Source organism: Eptesicus fuscus, chromosome 11 (assembly GCF_027574615.1).
Source record: "Eptesicus fuscus isolate TK198812 chromosome 11, DD_ASM_mEF_20220401, whole genome shotgun sequence".
Classification (NCBI taxonomy): Eukaryota; Metazoa; Chordata; class Mammalia; order Chiroptera; family Vespertilionidae; genus Eptesicus; species Eptesicus fuscus.
In genome coordinates this window covers 20,786,571-20,812,467 of record NC_072483.1, presented here as the reverse complement: position 1 = coordinate 20,812,467, position 25,897 = coordinate 20,786,571, and the positions used below count along the sequence as shown (strand labels likewise).

The following is a 25,897-nucleotide window of genomic DNA, read 5'->3' as shown; positions in this document are numbered from 1 at the left end:
TTCCCACTGGCCCACTACAGTTCTGGTCACCAACTTCAACGTGTGGGTGTTTTTTCTTCACACCACCAAGCACTTCTCAGACACCAACTGCGTGTCCTACAATTCAGCTACAGTCTGACACTAGCTACCTGGAGATAGTGTCAGATCCCACATGTTAAAGGCTCGGTTCTACAAAACTGCTTCCTCTCACTTCAGACACAAGTGGTAAGTAGAGATTGTCACCTGTGTTTTGACCAACCCACTGTAGATTTGGAGGTTCCAATGATCCCTATGTTGGGTTTGACTAATTTTCTAAAGTGACTCACAGAACTCAGAGAAACATTTACTTAATAGATTGCCCATTCATTACAAAAAGAGGAACAGCCAGACGGAAGAGATGTATAGGGCAATCTACTATGCTACTCTCCCCAAAACCCTACAAGTTCCCCAGTTTGGAAGCTCTCCGAATCCCCTTCTTTTTGTGTATGTGTGTTTGGGTTTTTTATGGAGATTTCATTACATAGGCATGATTAATACAATCATTTGCTATTGATGATTGAACTCAATATCCACCTCCTCCAGGGGGATGGGACTAAACTTCCAACCTTCCAATCACAAGGTTGGTTCCCCTGGCAACTAGTTTGCATCTTCAGGAGCTTTGTCACCTCATTAACATAACAAAAGACAAACTCCAAAGGTTTTAGGAGCTCTGTGCCAGAAACTGGAATGGAACAAAAGGCAAGTATGTATTTCTTGTTATACATCATAATATCACATCCACAAAAGCAAGAAATGGCATCTTAATCATAGAGGGCTGTAGACATACTAGAAACTTGTCTTCTTCATTATTGGAGTTTTTTCTATTGAAAGGATATATAGTTCCAATGTTTGTCCAATCTGTTTAAAGTTGATATAAGCAGTAAACCAAATGAGTCTGTCAGTATGAAAAGCCCTTGTAACAGAGAGGAATTGTAATCCACTCCACCATTCTTTTTGACTTTTTTATGTAAATTCTGACTCTGACTAACATGTAGCTTTTAGGTAAACAGCATGTTTGTATAAGAATCCTGGGAACTAGTCACCTGACCTGGTGGACTTAGGACAGAGAGAGAGCCTTGCTAGCAGCTAACCACTCTCTGTCTTCGCTACTAATCTCATTCCCCGTCCGTTGTTCTGAGCCCGCTGCTCCTCTGTGCCCACTGTTCAGCCGTGAGCACTACCAGGATGATGTGTGGCAGGCGCTCCGCCGCCCAGCCTGACATAGCCGAGGTCCAGGCCATCGCTGACAAGGTGAAGTTCCAGCTGGAGGAGAAGGAAAACAAGAAGTACCCCACTTTCAAGGCCAGGGAGTTTAAGAGCCAGCTGGTCACAGAGACTACTTCATAAAGGTTCAAGTTGAAATGATGACTTTGTACACATTAGAGTCGCCCACATGAAAACAAGCCTTTGGCCTTGCACGCTTATCAGACCAAGACCAAGCATGATAAGCTGACCTATTTCTAGTTCTGGATTTTGAACTGAACCTTCGTCCATGTGGTTCTCTGTCACGTGTTCGCATGTGGGGGTCATAAAAGAAGGCATCTCTATACTGTGCCACTTTCGATGGAGGGGCTGTTCTGCACCAATCTGGTGTCTCTGCTTCGGACTTTAATAGCGTGATTTTCCTCCCAATCAATGATCTTAACTAAATTGCTTTCAAAAAGAGGGCTTAGGTGATCTCTAAATACATACATTTTTAAGTCTTTGCAAAAAAAAAAAAAAGAATCCTAGGAACTAACTTCAGAAGGTACAGACTCTGACCTTTAATCATCCCAGTTCCAGGAGATTTGCTGACCCTCAAATGTAGAACCAGATCAAGATGACAAAGATCAAGATGATGCACATCAGACCATCACTTGACCAGTTTCAAGATCCTTATCAGAATGGACTGTGCTGGTCTGCACATGGAGAACTTTTAAATCTCCTCCTCTTGATTTATTTGTTCTGCTTTCCCTCTTCTGCCTAATAAAAAAACTCTTTCTGCACTGAGATGTTGAGATGGGCTCTGGACAAGAGTCCCCCATCTTCTCAAGTGACTGGCACTTGAATAAACCTCTTTCTTTTTTCTTACCAGTACCTGTCTTAGGAGTTTGGCTTTTGTGGCAGCAGGCAGTTGAAACTCGGTTCTGATTACATTATGGAAATTGTGTAAAAGAATTGTGGAAGTGGTGCCTTACAGCTCTATCATTAAGAACCTTCATTAAGAATATAGGTGTGTCCTTCCATTCCTCCTCCCAGGGGCAGGAAAAAGAAGTGGGAGACGCCTCTAGTTCCTTGATAAAGAGAACTTATCAGGCTGCTACCATTATCTCCCCTATTTCCCTCTTATTGGATACCAGGAAGAATGGGGTCAAGATTTAACATGCAAACATTTTGTCAGTCCCAGAGAACACTGGAAAGTACTTGTTTTCATCATCTTGTCCTTGATACCTGCCATTAGGAACTTCTGTTACATTATTATATCCCTGCCTTATCTAGGACCACACCACATTCTGAAAATTTCTCCAAATTACCAAAAATGTTCTGATCCAACCACCATTCCTAAGAGCCTTTCTTTCTGATAAACAATCTGATAAATAGATTTTGTGGAATGAAGTTGAAATATATACATTTAAACTCAGAATGGCAAAATATCTAAATTTTTTTTTCAAAAGCAAACTTTATCTTATTCTGAAATGGCCATTACTATCTTTGGTGGCTTCAAACTGTGTCCTGTTAGTTAAGTGGGCATTGTGTTTGCCAGTAGACTTTGCCTATGTGGTTCTGGATTGTGGTTGGTCACAAGAGAAATATTCATAAGACTTAGAAGATAGAGGTGACATAGTAGCACGGTTTACACTTAAGACATCAGCTACAAGTGCCATCACTGATCTGTAGCTCACCTTGTTGGTAGGAGACAAGCCAGGCCTCAGCTCTTCCAACTCCTGCCACATAGTCTCCTCTGACTTTTCAAGCCCTAGGCTGGATGTGTGTGTATTTTTATGGTGAAGGTACCAGTGTTACCAAACTAAAGGGGTTTGTTTGCTTGCACATATCAAAGGCCAATAAAACTCGAACAGGAGTTTGCAACAAAGAAAGTAAAGATTTATTTAAGAAAATGCCACCAAGCCTGGATACACGGGTAATTTAGCATCTAAGACCTGGCTCCCCCATAGCCTTTAGGGCAGTGGTCGGCAAACCGCGGCTCGCGAGCCACGTGAAGCTCTTTGGCCCCTTGAGTGTGGCTCTTCCACAAAATACTACGGCCTGGGCGAGTCTATTTTGAAGAGGTGGCGTTAGAAGAAGTTTAAGTTCAAAAAATTTGGCTCTCAAAAGAAATTTCAATCATTGTACTGTTGATATTTGGCTCTGTTGACTAATGAGTTTGCCGACCACTGCTCTAGGGGATAGCTTATTTAGGGGGGAAATCATTAGTCATGGTGACTGAGGATGCTGGGGTCATGGGCTCCACTAATTAGTTGGGGCCAGGGTAGGGAGTAGTTGATCATTGCATCAGGTCCTAATGTCAACAATGCTTCATTCTGTCTAGTTTCCTGAGGGTAGGGGTCTTCCAATTTTATGGGCATGGAACTAAAACACAACTGTGGTCAACATGGTATCTTCAGTTTGATGGAACCTCTGACCCTTTGATCAACAGATCTGAGGCTTTATTCTTAAGACAGTTTGACACTGACTAGAACCTAAAGTCCTAAGGCCTTAATGATTACGAGAATGGAAGGGCAGTGTGTGCAAAAGTGTAAGGATCTGATCAAAAGGAAGCAAATAAATCATGGTGCTATTAAACTGGACAAAACTAACTTGAATTAAGGAAAGTGTCATATTAAAGAAATGAAGTTCCTGTGCATCTGCACCAGATTCTCCTGTCACCACATCGTGAAGACTGGAGGTAGTGATCTTCAGATGTAAGATCCACTTTGTCCTGATGGGTTCTAGTTGATTCTTGAAGATGGTAGTTTGTCCTTGCTCTTCCCAACTTCATTTTCTGGTCTCCTTCTCCATTGCCAGCCCAACTGATGCAGAGTTCCTTCATGCCCAACACCTGGCTTAAACTGCTCCCACAATTGCACAGGACTTGATAGGACCCTAACTGATGCACTGAAACACACTTAGAGTTGGCAATTAAAGGTATCCTGTTTCCTTCCAGTTTAAAAATAGACTCTGGGAGAATACTCATTAAAATGTCCCCTTAAAGTGAATCCTGAATGCAAGGATCAGATAATGTACCCACACTGACATCTTGTCGGTATGACCTTCTTTTTATTAGTGGAGAAAAGAATACTTCCACTTCATTATATTCTTCTCCTTCTCCTCTTATATTCTATAACTTCTATGAAAACTCTATTATCTAAGTCAGCCAGATCTGGTTCTTATTAGAAGAAGGATGCTTTTGTAATTTAGAAAACCCTCTTTTCTCTCAATAAAGCCTTGCTCTGAAGACACTGTCTCTCTGGAACCTATAAAATGCCAATTTGAAGCTAGAGTTGAACAATGACCTCTTTGTTCTAGGCTTCCCTAAAACAAATAATTACCTCTGAATTGATGTTCTTTAGCTCCTAGAGACAATTTCTAATAAAAATATATGAATGTAATATCTCAATATTATTTTTGCATTATGCCTTCCAATATTTTAATTGGTATATGCAATCGGTTATAAAAATAATAGGTAGAAGTGAAATAACGAATTCTTATATCCATGGATGCTTAGAATTGAAAAGGACCACAAGGTTGGGGGGTTGACCACACATGTTTCTGACAGGAATTGCATTTGGCTGTTTGTGAGTGAGATTAGAAATGCAAAAGGCTATAAAAAGTTGAAAGTGTATTTTTTCTTTCAGATTACAAACAAAAGAAAGTCGATGGTCCAGGCTGATAAGGCTATCGGGAACTGAGGCTGTTTCTGCCTTTCTGCTCCACCATACCAAGTATGTTTCTTTCACCCTGAAGGTCATGCCATCACCCTAAATACATCTGAAGCTACAGCCAATACATCTACATTTCAGGCATGAAGCCAGAAGAGGGGAAGGGCAAAAAGACTTCGCCAGAAGTTCTATCCAATGATTGCTCTTTATACCCCATTGCTTCTTATCTGCAAGGGAAGCAGGGAAATATAATTTATCATCTGAAACAGTAATTCCAGATCCCATTAATAAAATGGAAGAGGAGAATAGATACTGGATAAGTCTTGATCTGCCATTACTATATCATACCTCTACCACATTGTCATCCAGTTTCAGGCTGATCATCTTCAGTGACAAGGAAGTCTGCCACAACCAAGAGAAAACCAATTCAATAGGAAACTGACTTTTTCCTACGTCTACCTGAAATCTGCCTTCATGGTACTTCTACTGAATCACTAGCTCCGCCCTATGCCATTGATGAGAACAAACAGTATTTCTCTTCAACACTTGCACTTCAAATTCCTGAAGACAAATGCATTTCCCCCAAATTTCCCCTTGTTGTCCCTGTTATTTTGTTTCATTGTATTTGTTCTATCAGACTTTGTTTGGACTAGTCTGGATCAATTCTGTTCTGGATTCACCTCCCTTTGCAAATGTTCCTCTTAAGGCAGGGATCTCAAGATTGAACATGATATTCCAGGTATTGTCCCAGATTTAAGAAAGTGATTGAAATGATCACTTTAGTCTTAGTCTGTCAGCACATTGAGTGAATATGTAACTAGTATTTATGAAAACAGTGGTGTTAATCCAGAGAGTTTATAAGAAATGTTAGTGCTGTCTTTGCATTTTTAACTTAAATTGTGCCACAAGGTCATTTATTCTACCGAAATGCAGAGCGAGTGGTAAATACACAGGCATGTACAAGTGAACAATAGTCCTCAGCTACAGCACAGTTATATTACTGGGAACATAAACCCATGGCTTAGAATGAGAATAACAAAAATAGGAAGGCAAGAAAAAGACTCTCAGAGTATGTTTACGTCTAACTCTGACCTGCTGTAAGCGTGGACCAGACCCTCTTGTTGTCATATGCTGCCTGAAGTTGGAGCAGTATGCTTGTTTTCATCAACATGGGAAGAGCACTCAAGAGAAACTAAGTGCCTCTGACTTAAATGACTGGATGAGAATTTGGAGAGAAAGGATCCCCAGATGCAGAAGAAAGGCACACATGCAGTTCAGCTGTAATTGCTGGGAGGCTGGGCTTGCTGAGGACTAGAGATGCTGGTAATAGATTCCCCCATTAACCAGGGTGCTGAACCTACCAATCTTCAGGTCCCACTGAGGAGGCAAAGTGAGGTAATATCCTTTACCACATGGCTGCCACTGATGGTCACCTTTCCAGAGAAACCTGGCCAATTCAAATTCAAGTCACCAGCAAGAACCGCAACTTCATCCATTTCAGGTGGCCAGGTTAGCATGGCTTGTCGACATTACAGGGAAGGTGAGGTGTTCATCAAACCACTCAGAGGCCAACCAAGCCACAAATTCATGTGTTCAAGGTGTCCATACATTTAGCCCAGATGCTCTGAAGACATATGAGTATGCCTGTCAAGGAAATCTACCTATTGAAGCTATGATGCCTAATATGAGTTACCATTGATGTTCCTGATAGATTAATTCACATTATACTCGAGTAATTTCTTTCTTGAATTGAACACAAACTATTCATTCAGTGCAAGCAATATGAACAACTTTTGTGTGCTAGAGTCTACACTAACCACTTGAAGTATAAAACTAAATGACATGGTTTCTGTCCTCAAGAAATTTACAATCTAGCAGCAGAAAATAAAATTTAAATATGATCATTTTATTTCAATTTCAAGTCAACAAACCAGTTTAAATAAAAGCAAACAGTGTGTGTTGGGAGGGGGCAGAACTTATCGTCAACAAAGCTAGATGCAGCCAGTTTCTGCCACAGAAAGTTGGATAAAGGAGCTTAAGCAATGTCATCAGGACTGTAGCCGTGTTTTGGATCCCTTTTCCTCTGCTTTGCCTTTATTTGGGGGCATGATATCTTCTCAAGATGCTAGAATAGTCTCTTCACAGATCCAGGTAATATGGATCTTAGAACCCTCAGCCTTTCAAGGAGAAATGCTTCTTTACAAATGACTCCAACTAATGTCCCAGAAGAGATTGTCGTTAACCAGCTTAGTTCACAGGCTCTGAACAACTTCCACCAGGCGTCCTCAAACTATGGCCCGCGGGCCACATGCGGGTGTTTTTGCCGTTTTGTTTTTTACTTCAAAATAAGATATGTGCAGTGTGCATAGGAATTTGTTCATAGTTGTTTTTTTTTAAACTATAGTCCGGCCCTCCAATGGTCTGAGGGACAGTGAACTGGCCCCCTGTTTAAAAAGTTTGAAGACCCCTGCCACACAAGGGTTTGGGAGAGATTGCTTCATCTGTACTACACGGTCTAAGAGAAGAGTCCCTAAAGGAGAAGAGCTAAACCAGAAGAAGAAATAACAGAGACCAAAACAAGAGATAATCTTCACACATGCCATCACATGGAGTAAGAGTTATGCTGGATCAAAACACAATATTACAAAGAAAAACTAGAGTACAGAGAATATGATCCCTGGAATCACTGAGGCTGAATTCATGCTAGCAGTGCTCTGACTTTAAGAATGTTACTTCAACTCTAAGCTTCCGTTTTCTCTGCTATAATATGAAGATAATAATCCTATCTGAATTGCAGAGTGGGTTGACATTTAAAGTAAGCATTCTACATAAAATGCTTAGCTCATAGCTTACATAGAATAAGTGGTCAATAAGTTTATATCATCAGTATCATTGTCATTATCATCATCATCATTATGGTTCTTATTTTAATAGAGAGGGAGAGACTAATGGCAGGGGAGGGGCAAGTCAGAAAAAGAGGGAGTAAGGGTATAAGATGGGCTTAATATTTTGTGTTGATTAGAATTGGTGTAAGAATTAATGGATTGAGGCTGGAGTAGACTTGGTATTAGAATTATGGGACACTCTAACTCTCTGCCTGTGTTGTACTTCGATAACTTAGAGAACAGTGAGGCATTCCCAGTACAAAGGGATGCATTAGAAAAGGCTTCAGTTCCTTGCCATGAGGCCAAAGGGCAGGGGCCTGTGGCCTAGTAGCTACTGGTACAAGGTGGTACCCTCACACAACTGTCCACTTCTCACTCTATAACGTTCACGCTTTGGTTTAGCAGTGAGGAGCTGGGTTCTGCGTGTCATAGTAAACAATCCGCCACTCACCTCTACCTACCTACACACTATCATTGGCACTAAACGTAGTGGTCACTGTTGGATACCCTTTACGTATTCCATGTGTCCCTCACCAGTTTGGTGACTTTTTTCTTCCTACTTCCAATGTCTCTGACTCTTCAGAGCACTGCCCTCGTTACTAAAGCTGTTCTGTCCCCTGCTACCGAGAGCAGGAATCTTCTAGGGCAGCCTTTACACAAGGGGTAAAGACAGCTGTAACCACGGTCCCGAGTCTCCTGCAGGGGTCAGGCTGGAGCCACCCTTCCCAGGTGCCTGAAGCCACACCTTGCTTGACTCCAGTCTCAAAAACTAAATAAAATAATAAGATAATTATAAAAATAAATAAATAAAAGGTATGTAGCCATTCAAAAATAAGAATTTGAAAAGGCATTGTACTGAAAAGTAAGCAGCTTTAAGCAACACTGCTCTACTCACAGATTATGTTCATGTAAAAATACTGTATATTTTAGTGAAAAACAACCTACTGATGCCCTATTTTTAAAGTGTGAGAAATTTGTTCATGGTATCTTGAAAATGAAACTGAGCATCAGGCAATTGTTATACCTGGTGTGGCAGCCATCATGGTGCTAGAAATATTAAACCTAACAAGCAGCCCGGCTGAAGCTGTACTCTATGACACGTCTGTCCTGTCCACTGCAGTGCTGGGCAGGATAAACCTGTTCCTTATAACGTGATGGAAAAAGGACATAGTGCACGCGCGCACACAAACACACACACACACAAACACACACACACACACACACTTGGCCAATTTTATGAGAACTCTAAGATTTTTCTTTAGGCTCTGATGAACTCTTGGTGGTAAATAACAAAAACAAAACAAAACAAACAAAGAAACAAATCAAACAGGCCTCAGCTAACAAGAGTTTATTGCTTATAATGAAAAAGTGTTCAAACTAAGTCATATCAAATCTGTTTCTTGCTAACTTTCAGTTCTTTCTTTGGCATTAACTTCTTTTTCAGAAAACCTCTCTCCAGGTATTAAGAAAGACTGACACAAGCCAATCAAGGCATATGGTCTACCACCTCAGCAACCCTATCAGAAAAACCACATCTTTCCTTAAGGTTCAAGCTGAAGCCCAGGCCAGTGTTCCCTGGGTGAAGACCCCACGCACTGGCCCTAACCAATCACAGGCCTACGGTTGGCCAGGCTGGGGTCATGAGTCTGTCCTAGAGAAAAGGGGAAAGTAAAATTAGTCTTGAAAATGTAGGAGTTTTTCCAAAATAACCAACATGACTCTGTTAGCAGAGTAAGGAATACAGGACATACCAAATTATCAGATGTGCACTACAACATACCAAATTATCAGATGTGCACTACAACAAGGTAATAGAAGCTAAAATGAAAAATAAAGCCCTCGTTCTTCTAACCCAAAATGCTTAAGATACATCACAGGCCAAAATTCTGCAATTCTTTTAGCCATTGAGAGAGAGAGAGAGAGAGAGAGAGAGAGAGAGAGAGAGAGAGAATGTTTTATCAGTGAAAGTTTGAGAATGTTCTTTCCTCAACCATTAAGCCTAGATTTAATTCTGTATAAAGAATGAAAAGAAGGGGGTTGCTCATTCCCATCTAAATGTATTCTGGTGAATCATGATGAGTAGGAGAAGAGATATTAAAATTGTCAAATTCAAAATTTTAGATTCAACCCAGTTGTGTCATTCAACCTGTTTCTACTTGATACTTGGCTAAGCTGATGATCTGTGTTTATGCAGTAGCACATCAGCAGTCACAGGTTGGGAATACTGACTAGGTTTAGAATACTGTCAATCAACAAATAGGTTCTTACTGTTTGCTGTGGGGCAGGCACTATGCTGAATGCTCTGAGAGAAGCTATAAATTTCTTAAACATGATTCTTAGCTTTAAGGGCCTTACCATTAAGCTGCATAAATAAAACTACCATACATGAAACCAAACTAGATAATATTTAAGAATGGCAAAACGTAAGTCTAAATATATTCCCAATGCTATGGAAACTCAGGGCAGAGTTATAACGTGAGAGTGAAGGACCCACCACTTTCTGCGCATACAAACTTAATCATGAGAGAGTAAATAAATAAGAAAGACTAAATTATTAAATTCTGACCAGGTTTTTCGCACTTTATTTTATAGCTGTTTATAAGAAATGCATAAACAAACATTTCTTTTTATTTTTTAATTGACTTTTAGAACGAGAGGAAGGGAGAGGGAGGGAGAGAGGGAAATATCTATGTGTGAGCATAAGCTAGATTTGTGTGAGCACAAGCTAGATCGGCTGCCTCCTGTATGCCCACTACCAGGGATCGAGCCCAAAACATGGGTATGTGCCCTGATCAGAATCGAACCGGCAACCTTTCAGTGAATGGAACAATGCTCAACCAACTGAGCTATGCCGACCAGGCCAACAAACTTTCCTTTGTTTTTAGACTATTTCTTCTGTGAGACTTGAACCTTTCAAAACACTTACTAATGCAAGATAAAATGATGCTCAACGAATCAAGGACAAACAAACAACACAAATAAAATAAAACTCATGGACATAAGACAACAGTGCCATGATCGTCTGGGGTGTGGGGGAGGTAGAAGAGAGTATGAGGGTTTAGATGGAAGGAGAGTTGAGTTGGGGTGTTGAACACACAGTAGAGTGTACAGATGATGTGTTGTGGAATTGTGCACCTGAAACCTGTATAATTTTGTTAACCAGTGTTAAATAAATTCAGTAAAAAGGTGAAAAAAGATAAGAGAAAATCTCAAGCAGATTGGAGAGATTATGCACACATCAAAAAAAATTAGTATTGCTATCAAATCACTAATTTTCACTTTTAAAAAACCCAATCTTCTGCAATACCTGACATAAGAAAAGGTTTATTGCATAGAAACTAAGACAAAGCCTTTCTGTAAGAATTCACAACATTTATTAGAATTTGGTGTGTGTTTCCTATATGGCATCTCATTTCTTGGCTAAAGTATGGGTTTGTTTGAGCTGTTCCCAGGCCAGGTGGTGTGTCTGGTCTCTGGAGCTGCAGAGGTCCTAACCTGATACTGATCCATGTACTACACTGGTGTTCTCTCCTGGGAGTGGTGGGCTGGAAACCCCAGGGGGATGGAAATAATGTGCGATGCTTGGAAAGGTAATTTGCTAACCTAGCAAAGCTACAATGCTGCTTTAAAGATAGCAATTGTGAAAAATCACCATAAGAACTATGTTTTACCCTTAACTAGCTTTCTATCTGATTGCTGAAGGTGGAAAGGACTTTTAGAAGATGCTTGCAAATATATTATAGTTTTAATAAACTTATTCTGTAAAATATTTTTTTATTTTAATGAAACACTTTCAAATGTTTTTACTCTTTCTTTGTTACAGGTTAACCAAAATATGACTCTTAGCATTTTAAAAAAATTAACCTTTGTTGAAACTTTTAAAAAGTCTTTTTTTAATTTATTATGTCAGTAATAAATAAGGGTTGTTCAAGGTTAAAACAATTTTATGCTGATGGAAATCAGATACTTTCCATTGTTTAATATAGAGCCTAATATTATACAGTACAATGGCTTGCATTTATTTCTATTTAAAACAACACTAAGTGACTAGTGATATCATATGATTTATATTTTCTTATGAAGAGTAGAAAACCTACAATTTTATATACTTAGGACTTAAGTATGGGTTACAAACTACAAATGTTCTCTGTTGAAAGTCAGATTATAGTAATACAATAAATATTTCTGTCTAATTCTTAGTTTAAAGATGCACATTAGTTTTTAATCCAATCTCTTGCCCAAAGAATTGATATGGTTTCATTTTTATTTAATAAGCAGTTTCTTTAAGAAATCCTATCATTATTTGAGTGCTCTGCTGTACTCTGGTAAACAGATATTTAAGCTTTGAGTATTACTTAGCCTGGCCTGCTGCCTTCCCATATCTTCTATTCATGGTTTCTTTACAAAAATCTGTAAAGAAATGTTCCTGTTGGATTTACAAATGCCAGCACCCAACACTCAGGTAAAAGAATGAAGTTGGCCTTTGTAGAATACTAATAGCTCTAACTTTCCTTTTGTATACTAGTGGTTTTCAAATATTTTTAACATAATATATTTAAATTGGGCAATAACCAACTGGTCCAATTCCAAACTTATTTTCACAATTCAGTGGCAAAAGACCAATCTGAAAAAGAATTTGAGAAGACCATGTACAAATTATTTACCATTTACTTTTTAAAATAGGGGCCAGAATACTATGATCTATAGGCCAAATTGGCTCACCAACTGCTTTTGTATAGAAAGTTTTTATTTTAACACAGCCATATTCATTTGTTTACATATTGTCTGTGGTGGCTTTTGTGCTACATCAAAGTTGAAAAATGGCAATAGATACCATATGGCTTGCAAAGCTTAACACATTTACTATCAAGCCCTTTACAAAACAAAAAAAGCCAATTTTTTGTTTTAAAAGAAATATAACAGAATAGACACTGATCTTATGTGAATAGCAATGCTCTATGAACTTAAAAGTAACTGATAAATTCTACAAGATTTGTCTTAGTAGCTTGTTGCAAGGTAGTTCACAGCCAGCCCATTGCCAAGGAACTCGCATAATAGAAGCAAAGTATAGGAACAAAGAAATTTGGTTATGTGAGCAGCAGAGCAAATATATCTTTAAATGTTGTTTAATAAATATATAACATACATGCTGAAAGATTAACTACATGTAAAAAAAATGGCGATGATACAATGGTAATTTATAATTACAAAGTAAAATAGCCATTGAAAACCATCACTGAGGAAAGGCAAACTGATGATATCGCACTAATTCTGAGAGGCCCTCCCACTTTCTGCACATATGAATGTGCCCATAAACTGCAACAATGCTTTGGGCAAAGTCCTGAATTCTGGGCCTCTGTAAATACTAACAATGCAGTAGCTTTAAATTGGGAGGAATTGTTGGCAGCTCTCACTAACATCTGGGTTGGTTACTGGTAGGTCATCTATGAAAGCACAAGTCTTAAGAATTGTGAGTTAGCTGCCTCTAAAGATCTAAAAAGGACTTGTCCAAGGTCCCTAGTTGGTAAGTGGTGTACCAATACTTCAATCAAGGCAGTTTGACTTATTAGCCCTGAGCAGATTGACTACACTCAGCAGTCTATTTGAGGAAGGACTTCATTAGATCATCCATAGGGTAAAGAAGGAAGGGACTGCTACTCCACACTCCTCCTCTGTGATTCCCAGTCAGCTCCTGTCCATTAAGCCAATGACTAAATAGAGCAAATAGTCCAAGACCTGGAATTCATCAAACCAACAATTGCAGTGTATTTTTTTATCATGTTTCTTTGTAGTGTGAACTCAGAAAAGGTAATTTCTCCACAAGCCCAGAATGTAAAAGCTGTAAGGATGGTTGATCCCACCCCAGTATCTTCCAGATGAGTCCTCTACCATGGAAAAAAAAAGTGCCCCCCTCAACCACCGCTCTCCCGACTCAAGACTCCCTGCTCCTGCTACCAGCAGCATACCTTCCCAGGTGCTTAGGTCATTCTGTAAACCAGGAGCCGCACTAGTTCTGAGTTTCAGCCCGGCCATCACACCCTCCCATTCACAATTGTTTTCTTCTCCCCATCTCATTATATTCAGATTGCTCCAAAAAAATCCAAAAAGCCTCAGTTTCTATGGGTCTTGCAGCAACTCAGCTACAATCTCTCCTTTGATTTGGGACATGGTGGACTTTATATTTTATCTGCCTACTAAAATTATACATATTCTTGGATTCGTTTTTCTTTCAGCTCTCCGTCTAGAAGAGAATTTCTAAACGGGCATGCTTTTTACTTATTTGGTTTCAGTTCGTCTATGAAATGGATTCTTATTCTTAAATCCTTTGCTTGATGCTCCCATGGCAAAGGGGGTCTTGGTCTTGCACATTCTCTAATGAAGGCTCCCTGGAAGGGGCTGCGTGCAGGCACTGTCTTCAAGTGAAGTGCTGCAGATGGAAGGAGGGCACATGGGGAGGACAGAAATGAGAAGCTGGATCACACTGTGTATTTCATTAGTATTTTGTATAAAGATTATGGTTCGGTGGGTTGAAAATATTACATACATCTATTTTCCTAAATGGTGAATAAATGCAAAGCCTGTGCTTAAACTAACTTCAATTTTGAGGATATGATTTGAAAGCCTTCAATGCACACATGGCTGCCTGCACTTGCCCTGCCTTGGATTAAATACTGGTACATAAAGCCGTAGCTCGTGTGTGAGAGGCCCCAGGTAGGGAACATGACTCTGGCCTCACAGGTAGGAAACCAGCGCTATAAACCAGGCCTGCACCCGCTGGCTTAGGGATTCTTGGCAAGCCACTTGTCTCAGCTTGGACTCAGTATCCCCATCTTTAAAATGAGAGCATTGAGCAAAAAAGGTCACCACGGACTCTTTCCAGTGATAACATTATATGGATCTGCAAATTATCCAAAGTTTTTCTCCTGAAAAATAAAATTCAACTGGACCAAGACAAAACTACAGAGTGCCTGTTGGTAATATTCCCAGAATTGCTGAAATGACCCCAGAGAGTCTGAAGAGGTAATGAGGTTGGTTTCAGGCTAGTGCAAGTCAATTTAAAGTTACTGAGTATGTTAGTATGATTGAGCAATCACCTTGGGAGTAGAGGCAGCCAATTAACTGAGAAGTGAAATCACTTTTGCTCAAAGCTTCTATTTCAAAAATCAGAAAATTATTTTAGTAACATGATCACCTGGGTTCCTACTATAATCTTAAGAATCTCGGTGCATTCTTAAGTCTGTGTCTCCATTCTCTCAGTTCCCTACTAGTGGAGGGGTATGAAGCACAGCTGGCATAGATGAGGTGACTGGTCAAACCAGTAAATAGCAAACACTCCATGAATATATGTTGATGGCTGACTAATGCCATCACTTTAGAATTTTTGCTACAATTATTAAAACTTTGATCAGCAGCTTTCAAATTTCATTCTTATTGTTTGGCTATGAGATGTCCGTAAGCTCCCGTGATGTTTTTCTATTGTTAAAGAATCGGGTTACTGAAAGTTTACACGTTTACGTATCCATGCGTTCAAAAGCATACTGTTTTATTGAAGTGTGCCAGCCTATTGTGTCTGATGAGACAAGCAGGAAAGTCTCTATTGTCCAGCAGGGCACATACATACATCATCAAATGACAGCAATGTTATCAGCGCTATAATATAGACATACAAGATGCTGAGAAATCACTGAAGAGGATGCATCTGATTCTTCTTGGTGTAGGCAAGGTGGGCTTCACAGAGGAGGTGACACTTGAGTATTAGAGGAGGTCAAATATTCTACACAGAGGGGATAGCCCTGACAGAGAGGCAAAGTGGGAGCTACAGTAGGTAATGCACCTAGAGAGCTGGACTGCACTTAACATCACCAGAGCCCTGGACAGCCGTGAGAGATTAGCCTGGGCAGAACGAGTCCCATTCATGAAGGGGCTTAGAGCCTGTGCTAAAGAATTTGGACACTTTCTATCAGAAGGAAAAAAATATATATAACCCAATATGCAGTTTAGACAGCATGTGGAGGGGAAATGTAGAAAACAGATTGTGAGACAGAAGGCTTGAACGTACTGCAATCACCCCTTATATCCAAAGCTTCCCAATCCACGGATTCAACCAACAGCAGATGGAAATTACTTCTACTTTAGGTTTTTAAATTTATTTTATAGAGAGGGTGGAAAGAAGAGAGAGCGAGAGAGAAACATCAATTTGTTGTTTCACTTATTTATGCATTCATTGGTTGATTCTTGTATGTGCCCTGACCGGGGATCGAACCTGAAACCTTAGTATATTGAGATGATGCTCTAACCAACTGAGCTACCCGACCATGGCTGAAAAATAAAATGTTATGTTGTTGCTGACATGTCCTATGTAATTAGTCCTACGATAGTTGTATCTGTGCTGAAAAATTACAGACCTTATTTTTTTATCATTATTCCCTAAACAATACAGTATAACATCTATTTACATAGCTTTACATTGTTAGGTATTAAAAGTAATCTATAGATTATTTAAAATATACAACAGAATGTACATAGGTTATATGCAAATACTATACCATCATACCTAATAAAATGGTAATATGCAAATTACCATCACTCCTCTACGCCCACAATTGGGCCGGCTGGAGGCGCGGGGGGCGGAACTCGGGGTGGCCGATTGCGTGGCTGCTGGCACCAGTTTTCCGCCAGCAGCAGTTTTCTTCTGGCCACCCACCCGGATCGGAGCGCCTCCCGATCAGAGCTCCTCTCGGGGTAGCCGATCGTGCTGGCGGGAGGTGCTCTGATCAGCAGGTGGCCAGAGGAAAACTGCTGCTGGCAGATAACTGGTGCCAGCAGCCAGGTGAAGGAAAAGTCTATTGCACGAAACTTCGTGCAACGGGCTCCTAGTTTTATATAAGGAACTTGAGCAGCTGAGAATTTTGTATTCACAGGGGTTCTGGAACCAATTCCCCAATGGACATTGAGGGACAACTATAGTTTATTTTATGCATATTCATATTCATGTTTCCAAATGACTGTCTCTTTCACTCTTTCTGCCTGAATAAAAATTACAGACACAGGATGGATTGAAGCCCACGTTTGTATTGATTGTACTCCTATAAGAATCTTTCCAGGCTCTTCATTGAAAAGGGTGGCCTGGGGGGTTAACGACTGCTGCATTGATTCAAGTCCCAGCTGCAAAGAGGGAAGCAGGGGAACATGCTGCATTTTGCCCCTTGGAACTGAGATTCAGAAATAAAGAGAATAAATAAGAATCAACCAGTTAAAAAGGAATAAACTGTAACTGTCTCACACACTCAACCAGCAACAGCTGCTCTTTCCTCCTCCCCCTACTGGCAACATGACATTGGACATGATCCATTTAATATTTTCTGTCTTCATTATCATAGATACTAGGGGCCCAGTGCACGAAATTTGTGCACTGGGTTGGGGGGCGGTCCCTCAGCCCAGCCTGCCCCCTCTCACATACTGGGAGCCCTCAGGGGATGTCCTACTCATGGCGGGGAGCGGGCCTAAGCCACAGTCTGGCCTCCCTTTGTGGGAGGTGACCAGGCTGATCAGGGGAAGGCACCAGCCCCATCACCCCACTGCTGCAGCCCCTGCCAGCCACGGCAGCCACCAAGGTGTTTTCATGAACACTGACTCCGGTCCCTTCACCATGAAAAAATGACAACTTTCTTTAGGCATTTTCAAGATGTGTCTTTCATAGGCTATGACATTTCTTTCTTTCTTTCTTTTTTTCTTTTTTTTATCCTCACCTGAGGTTGTTTCCATTGATTTTTAGAGTGTGGAAGAGAGAGGGAGAGACAGAGAGAAACATCAATATGAGAGGGACATTTTGATTGGTTGCCTCCTGCATGAGCCCTGACGTGGGCCCTGGCCAGGGAGGAGCCTGCAGCCTAAAGTAAAACTGCTAAATTAGATACAATCTGGCTAATGTCCTACAACCTAGGTAACATGCCCTCGATCAGAATTGAACCCAGACCCTGCAGTCGGCAGGCTGAGGCATTATCCACTGAGCCAAACTGGCTAGGGCAGAATATGACATTTCTTAGCCTTCCAGCAGCAGACCTTCATTTTTTTTCTCCAGAAGTGTGGTGGAAAAACCCTAGATCACCTTTCTGGATTCTCATACCTAAGTTACTAAGAATATTACCAGTGGCATACAGGGAGCTTAGCCAATGAGCGGTCAGAAAAGGTGTTTCCTCTGTAGTTCACACCAATTGCCTCTCGCCTCCGATCGCTGGCTCCACCCCTGCCAAGACCTAAAGCCTCGGGGCCTGGGCAGGGGCCCCCCAGCTCCCTCTGATCACTGGCTCTGCCCCTGCCCAGGAGCCCCCTGGCTCAGGCCCTTCCCAGGTTGCTCAGGGCCCACACGGGGCCTATCTCAGAGTGATCTGGGTGCCGAGAAAGTTCCCAGAACCCAGGCTGCTGGGCGCCTATGTATGCAAATTAACTGCCATCTTTGTTGGGTTAATCTGCATACTCACTCTGATTGGCTGTGGTGTAGAGAAGGTACAGTCAATTTACATGTTTGTCTATTATCAGGTAAGATACTCTCATGTTTGACTGTAAAAGTAGCTTTTTCTGAATTTAGAGATTTACCTTTGGTCTGTATGGTATAGAGTTCTGAACATAGAAATATGTTCATTTGTAATGACATTTTTTATTATGTTAAAATATACATAATGTAAAATTTACCATTTTAATTATGTTTAAGAGGACAGATCAGTGGCATTAAGTAAATTCATTAATATTACTAGAGGCCCAGTGCACAAAATTGGTGCACAGGGGGGTCCCCTCAGCCCAGTCTGCACCCTTTCTAATCCGGGACCCCTCGGGGGAATGTCTGACTGCTGGTCTAGACTGGCAGTCAGACATCCCTCTCACAATCCTGGACCTCTGGCTCCTAATCACTCACCTGCCTGCCTGCCTGGTAGCCCCTAACTGCCCTCCCACACACACACCTGATAGCTCCTCACTGCCTCTGCGTGCCAGCCTGATCACACCTAACAGCCGCCCCCCCCTGCCGGCCTGGTCACTCCACTGCCCTCCCTGCCAGCCTAATTGCCCCCAGCTGACCCCCCTGCCAGCCTGGTTGCCGCCAACTGCATCCCCTGCCAGCCTGGTCACCCTTCACGGCCCCCTCACCAGCCTGGTTGCCCCACACAGCCTGCTTGCTCAGTCCTTTGGTCATCCCTCAGGCCAACCCTGAGCAGCTGGGCAGCCGACATCTGAGGCTTGCCTGCACGCTGGGCAACTGGGGGGCTGAGGGGACTGAGGGGACTGGGCACCACCATCTTGTGGCTGTGGGCACCGCCATCTTTGAGGGTGTAGCAGTCAATTAGCATAATCCCTCCTTATTGGCTGTGGGCACCACCATCTTTGTAAGGGTGTGCCAGTCAATTAGCATATTCCCTCTTTATGAGATAGGATTGTGCAACCATCTCCAGAACTTTTTCATCTTCCTAAACTGTTACTCTCCTCTCCTTCAGCCCTGGAAACCACCATTCTATCTTCTGTCTCTATGAATTTAACTGCTCTAGGTGTCTTATACAAGTGAGAACATATAGTTTTTTTTCTTTTTGTACCTAGCTTATTTCACTCAGAATAATGTGTTCAAGGCTCATCCATGATGTAGTTATGTGTTAGAATTTCATTCCTTTTAAGACTGAATATTTTTCTATTATTCGTGCTCCCAAGATAGCCACATTTAGTTATCCATTCATTAGTTGATGGACACTTGGGTTGTTTACACCTTTTAGCTACTGTGAATATTGGTGTAAATTACTATCCAAGTCTCTGCTTTCTTTTTTTTTTTTTAATTCAATAAATCTTTATTGTTCAGATTATTACAATAGTTTCTCCTTTTCCCCCCCATAGCTCCCCTCCACCCGGTTCCCACCCCACCCTCTGCCCTTCCCTCACCCCCACTGTCCTCATCCATAGGTGTACGATTTTTGTCCAGTCTCTTCCTGCACCCCCCATATCCCTTTCCCCCTGAGAATTATCAGTCCACTCCCTTTCTCTGCCCCTGATTCTATTATATTCACCAGTTTATTCTGTTCATCAGATTTTTAATTCACTTGATTTTTGGATTCACTTGTTGATAGATACGTATTTGTTGTTCATAATTTTTATCTTTATTTTTTTCTTCTTCCTCTTCTTAAAGAATACCTTTCAGCATTTCATATAATACTGGTTTGGTGGTGATGAACTCCTTTAGCTTTTTCTTATCTGTGAAGCTCTTTATCTGATCTTCCATTCTGAATGATAACTTTGCTGGGTAGAGTAATCTTGGTTGTAGGTTCTTGATATTCATCACTTTGAATATTTCTTGCCACTCCAGTCTGGCCTGCATAGTTTCTGTTGAGAAATCAGCTGACAGTCGTATGGGTGCTCCCTTGTAGGTAATTAACTGTTTTTCTCTTGCTGCTTTTAATATTCTCTCTTTGTCTTTTGCTCTTGGCATTTTAATTATGATGTGTCTTGGTGTGGTCCTCTTTGATTCCTTTTGTTTGGGGTTCTGTGTGCTTCCTGGACTTGTAAGTCTATTTCTTTCACCAGGTGGGGGAAGTTTTCAGTCATTATTTCTTCAAATAGGTTTTCAGCGTCTTGCTCTCTCTCTTCTTCTGGCACCCCCATAATTCTGATGTTGGTACGCTTGAAGTTGTCCCAGAGGCTCCTTACACTATCTTCATATTTTTGGATTCTTTTTTCATTTTGCTTTTCTGGTTGAGTGTTTTTTGCTTCTTTGTATTTCAAATCTTTGACTTGATTCTTACGTTCCTCTAGTCTGCTGTTGGGTCTCTGTATATATTTTTTTATTTCAGTCAGTGTATGTTTAATTTCTAGTTGGTCCTTTTTCATATCCTCGAGGGTCTGGCTAAATTTATCAGCCTTTTCTAGGAAATTCTTGAAAAACCTTATAACCGTGTTTTTGAATTCTATATCTAGTCATTTATTTTCCTCCATTTCTTTCATTTGTGATCTGTTACTTTGTCTCCACATTTTCACTGCTTTCCTGAGTTGGTAGGGTAGCTTTGTGTGCTAGGTTTCCTATATGGCCCAGTGGGTCAGCCTCCCCAGTCACCTGAGGTGGACACTCTGGGTGCACCCCTTTGTGGTCTGTGTGTACAGCCTTGTTGTAGTTAAGTCTTGATTATTGTTGGTATCACTGGGAGGAATTGACCTCCAGGCCAATTGGCTATGTGTATCAGCTGTGTCTATGCTGGGAGACCTGTGCTGGAGACAGCCTTATAGGACCAGACTTGCAAAATTGCAAAATCCTCTATGCTCAGCTTGGATGGGGCAGAGTCTCAGGGCTGAGCAGACAGTCTTGGCTTCCCGTCAGCCCTGCCCTTGTGCGCTTGCCTCCAGACCTCTGCCTTCCGCGGCTCCTCTGAGTTTCCGCCTGAAATTCCAGATTCCCCCAGGCTCACCCGGAACTGGGGTTCAGTGCAGTCAGAACTGGGGTTCAGTGCAGTCAGGAGCTTCCGACTCCTTTCCGCTAGGGAGAGCTAACAGCAACCTCAGCAGTCAGTCTTCTCTGCACGCACTCGCACGCGCACGTCTCCAGACCCCTGCCCACTGTGGCTTCCCCAAGTCTCCGAGTCTCCATTTGCCTTTCTCTCACCATCTGACAGTCCAGATTTCCCCGTATGAGCCTGGGTCCACGGCGTTTCGCCCAGAACTGGGGTTCAGTGCAGTCAGAACTGGGGTTCAGTGCAGTCGGGGGCTTCCTTCCCTCTCCTGCCAGAGAACGCCAGCCAGGCACTCAGCTGCCCTTCCTCTCTGCGCACGTGTCTCCGTACCTCAGTCCTTTGCAGCTCCTCTGATTCTCCATATGCTTTCCTCTTTCCTTCTAGTTGTAGAATTTCCACTCAGCCAGCTTTCCTGTGGTTCTGGATGATGTTCGTTCTGTCTTTTAGTTGTAGTTTTGAAATTGTTGTGCGAGGCAGCAGTTTAGGTGTTTGCCTATGCCGCCATCTTGGTTTCTCCGAGTCTCTGCTTTCTATTCTTCAATGCTTACTAATTTGCTGAAATGGAATTTCTGGGTCATGTGGTAATTCAATGTTTAATTCTTTAAGGAATCATCTTATTATTTTTCATGGTGGATATACCAGTTGACATTCTAAGATTTGAAAATCTTAGATGGCATGTACTTTTAAATGACACCTAAGTTGAGGAAAATATGAATAGAACAACAATATTGCTTTTGCTCAATTTATATACCCTCAGGAATGCAGAATACTATTGCTAGAAAGGGTAAAAGAGAGAATGTAATAATGAGAAGAACACTACTTGAAAATGTTGTTTGTCAAAAGATGTAATGTGCTCCAATGGAAAGAGGGATAAAGTTCATATCAGAAGAACAATGTTGTTGCCTCACACAGCCACACCTCGTTCTATTAATTATCAGTTTTTCCCCCGGCAATGATTATTTTCTTGTGTCTCATTTTCCTGATCTCTAAAATGGGGTTGTTTATTATTCCATAGGATCAAATGGAGGTGTTTGTTACTAGATATTCTGAAAAAATACACCACCCCCCATTGATATTATCATTGTTGTTGATTCATTGGAGGTTTATATGACTTATGTTATTTCTCTCATTATGCTTGTTGCCTTATTTATAAGTCAAAGACCATAATGCTACTCTCTAAGTACTATGTGCAAGGTAACTGCCTCTTAAACAAATACCAAAATACCACTTTCATATGTGACTTGAAGAATATCTACTCTCACTCAATTTCAACTGCACTAACATTTACTGAAAATCTACACTAAATGCATTAACTGGAAGAGGTTCCAAGTTGAAAAAGACAAAATATCACATGCAATACAATCTCTAAGAATAAAAAACTGTTATTGCCTTGTTTATTATAGAAATAAATATCTTCAATATCTTCAAATTTTGTAAAGGAAATAATTATGTATATTCATAATTAATGCATTTATAATTTATTTCAAACTTTTGTACAGTTTGTTCATTTGGATATTTTTATGTTCATAGCTTTTAAAAAAAGGATATCTGCAAATAAAAACTAGCTGTTTGTTCCTTTTTTCTGATAAAACATAAGGTAAAGTGATTCCTCTATTTTATATTAGAAATATGTGAATGTATTCTGTAAACTTACATGATTTTTTAAAGTTTGAATTAATTACAATGAAAGCTTATTTTCACTTACCTATACAGAATTGGCTTTTCTTTAAAATAGACCATGGGAAGGAAGATTTCTTTCCTGGGGTTTACTCTGAAATCAGTCAACAGGAGTAGAAAATTTAATGCTCTAACTGGAGAACAGCATGACTACTGCCAGCTGAACTGTATTTATCCAAATAATACAGAGTCGATAGTGTCTGTCTCTTGAAACTTGGAAAATTGGTCTTGAACCTGGAAATTCTCTCTAAATATCTATGACTAGCACCGATTGTTCTAGCAGCCTAGGAATGGACATGAACACATGGTATTGTTTATTACTTGTGATATCCTCCACCCATCTGACTGCCTTCTCTAGTCCAGGTTCTGTTCTTGAGAAGTCTTCCTTTACCTACAATAACAGCCTTCACCTGAAGACCAACTATTTAATCTTTCTGTACTTCTTTCACATTTATGCATTCTTATACCTTTGCTTTCATTTCTTTATGTCCTTTTCCCCTGTTAGACCAGAATCTTGTAGTTATTTTTTGTAGCCCCTGGCACACAGTGGGCACTTGATTTTCCCCCAATGGTCCTTTCATTCCAGGAGGCACCAAATGAGATACAAGGAGGAAAGGTAATGCAAAGAGTAGCAACACAGTATGCAGATATAAGCATAGGTTCATTCAAGTGATGTTGATTTTTTCTTTCTATTTTTTTTTGTTTTTGTTTTTTAGTCATACCTGTTCAAGACATTTGAAATATGTCAGGGAGTGCTGGCTGGTATGGCTCAGTCATCCCATACACTGAGAGATCACTTGTTCGATTCCTGGTCAGGGAACATGCTCAGGTTTCACACTCGATCCCCAGTAGGGTTGTGCAGGAGACAGCCAATCAATGTTTCTCTCTCATGGATGTTTCTCTCTCTCTCTTCCCCTCCCTCTCATTCTAAAATCAATGACATATTAAAAAAAAAAAAGAAATACGTCAGGAAACAAAAATAACAAAATTTCAGCTCCCATGAGTTTACATTTTAGTGGAAAGAGATAGACTACAAAACATACATATATTATGTACATGCACACACACTTTTCAAGTGCAGGTAAGTACTAGAAAGAGATCTATAGTGAGGAAATCTTGTCATGGGTTATTTTTATACGGAAGACTACGTAGGAGACACTGCCTCATGAGGCTATCATCCAATAGGATGGATTAGACTAGAGCACTGGAGGTGGTGAGAAAGGGTCATATTCTGCATTCACTATGAAGTTAAACTCAACAGATTTGTTAATTGGATGTAAGAATATAAGAATAAAAGAAAAGTCAGGCTTGACCCTAAAATTTTTGGGGTGAGCAAATAAAAGGATGGAATTCCACTAATTAAGATAGTGAAGCTTAGGAAAGGAGCTAGTGTGGGGAAGAAAGAGGAAGAATTCTGGAGTTATAGATAAAAATCATATATTGAAACCCTAATTCCTCATACCTCTTAGAATGTAACTGTATTTGGAGACAGGTACTGTTTTTTTCCTCCTACTTAGAAAAGTTTATTGAAAGAAAAAACTAAATTTTCCCTGAAGTCACCCTGTCATTTCATTATGATCTATATTAAAATTTAAATTAATACCCTATATTAAAAATGAAATTATCAAAATGCACCATATAAAACTTCATGCTGAGCAAAACCAAGTCCAAAAAATGTAACCATGTTTTAATAGTTCACACTGTATTTAAGAGGTGTTCTATGTAAATCATATTTGAATGCAATTTTTAGAACCATATTTAAATACTTTGCAATTTGTTAACTGCATCCACATTTTTCTTTCCCCACATTGTTAGAATGAACTACCCTTAATCTCCTCTGCTTGGACATGTTTTCTGAAATATATATTGTTCAAGCCCTTTCCCAGAGTTCAGAGCAGACGCTGGCGCCTGCAGAAGCAAGGTAAGATGAATCCCCTTCGCTTGACTGACCTCCACACTCTCCTACCTTGATTCCTTGACCCACTCATGCCTCCCCTCCGCCTTACCAATTCTTGCACCCACACCCTGACCCTATATTGCATACTTCCACCTTATATAAGAGAATCTAACCATGCCCTTGCGCTAATACCAACACACTGTTCTCAGCTGCTGTGAGAGAATGAAATAGAATTTCTTAAACCTCACAAAGTCTCTTGGCCTGGCTCCTTTGGGGGTGGACCTAACACACATAATCTGTTCCTTTGATCAAGTTGGCAACATTTGCTGGGGTCCGCAGAATTCAGCCAAAAAAATAGCAGTTATTTCTCCAGATTTGAGAAATCTGGTCCACCTTTAGTATTGTTTCCTGATATTTCTGCTCCACTGAAGTCAGAACCAGGATTTTCTTTCTGGAATCTTTCTAATGTAATTTTTCTCTGGATTTGGTCTTGCACCCAAGTATCAGCTGCGTATTCAGATTCTAGAAGTTCAATAATTTACTGCATCTCTCTTTGTCTTTGTAAGAAAAATACAAACCATTGTTCTATTCTCCAAAGTTTATGTTCCCTCATCAGCTATTGTGGAATCAAAGAGTTTGCCCTTGAAAATTTCATGGCCACCCACAGCCAAGCACCACATGCCAGCTCTGCAGGTCTCACTGAATATCCTGGGTGTAAGTGCCTGGCAGCACCTGAACTTCAATTAACACCTCCTCCAAGATCTGGTATCACTGGCTCCACAGAGTGCCGCACAGAACCCCACTGTGCCCCTCAAACGGGCCCGACATACTCCAGGTGCCTCCTGGCTGCAGCTGCACTGTGGAGACAGGTACTTTTAAGAAGCAATTGAAGTTTAATGGAGTCATAGAATGGGGCCCTAATCTAATCTGACTGGTGTCCTTATAAGAAGAGGAAGAGACACCAGAGCTGAACATGCAAAAAGTAAAGGCCATGTGAAGACACAGCAAGAAGATGGCTATCTACAAGTCAAGAAGAGAGGCCTGGGGAAAAACAAAACCTGCCAAGACCTTGATCTTCAACTTTCC

The 25,897-nt window shown here is 40.7% G+C and overlaps 1 protein-coding gene and 1 pseudogene across 1 annotated transcript; one reads left to right on the top strand and one right to left on the bottom strand.

Moving 5' to 3' along the window:
* The first annotated feature begins 1,203 nt into the window (after positions 1 to 1,203).
* LOC103287776 (cystatin-B-like) lies at positions 1,204 to 1,482 on the top strand (annotated as a pseudogene).
* Positions 1,483 to 25,172: 23,690 nt separating this feature from the next.
* Positions 25,173 to 25,651, bottom strand: LOC103287775 (nudC domain-containing protein 2). Its single transcript, XM_008143490.3, is given in 3 exon segments — positions 25,173 to 25,347; positions 25,349 to 25,485; positions 25,487 to 25,651. Coding segments are annotated over 3 exon segments (465 nt in total). The 5' UTR covers positions 25,640 to 25,651.
* Between the last annotated feature and the right edge of the window lie 246 nt (positions 25,652 to 25,897).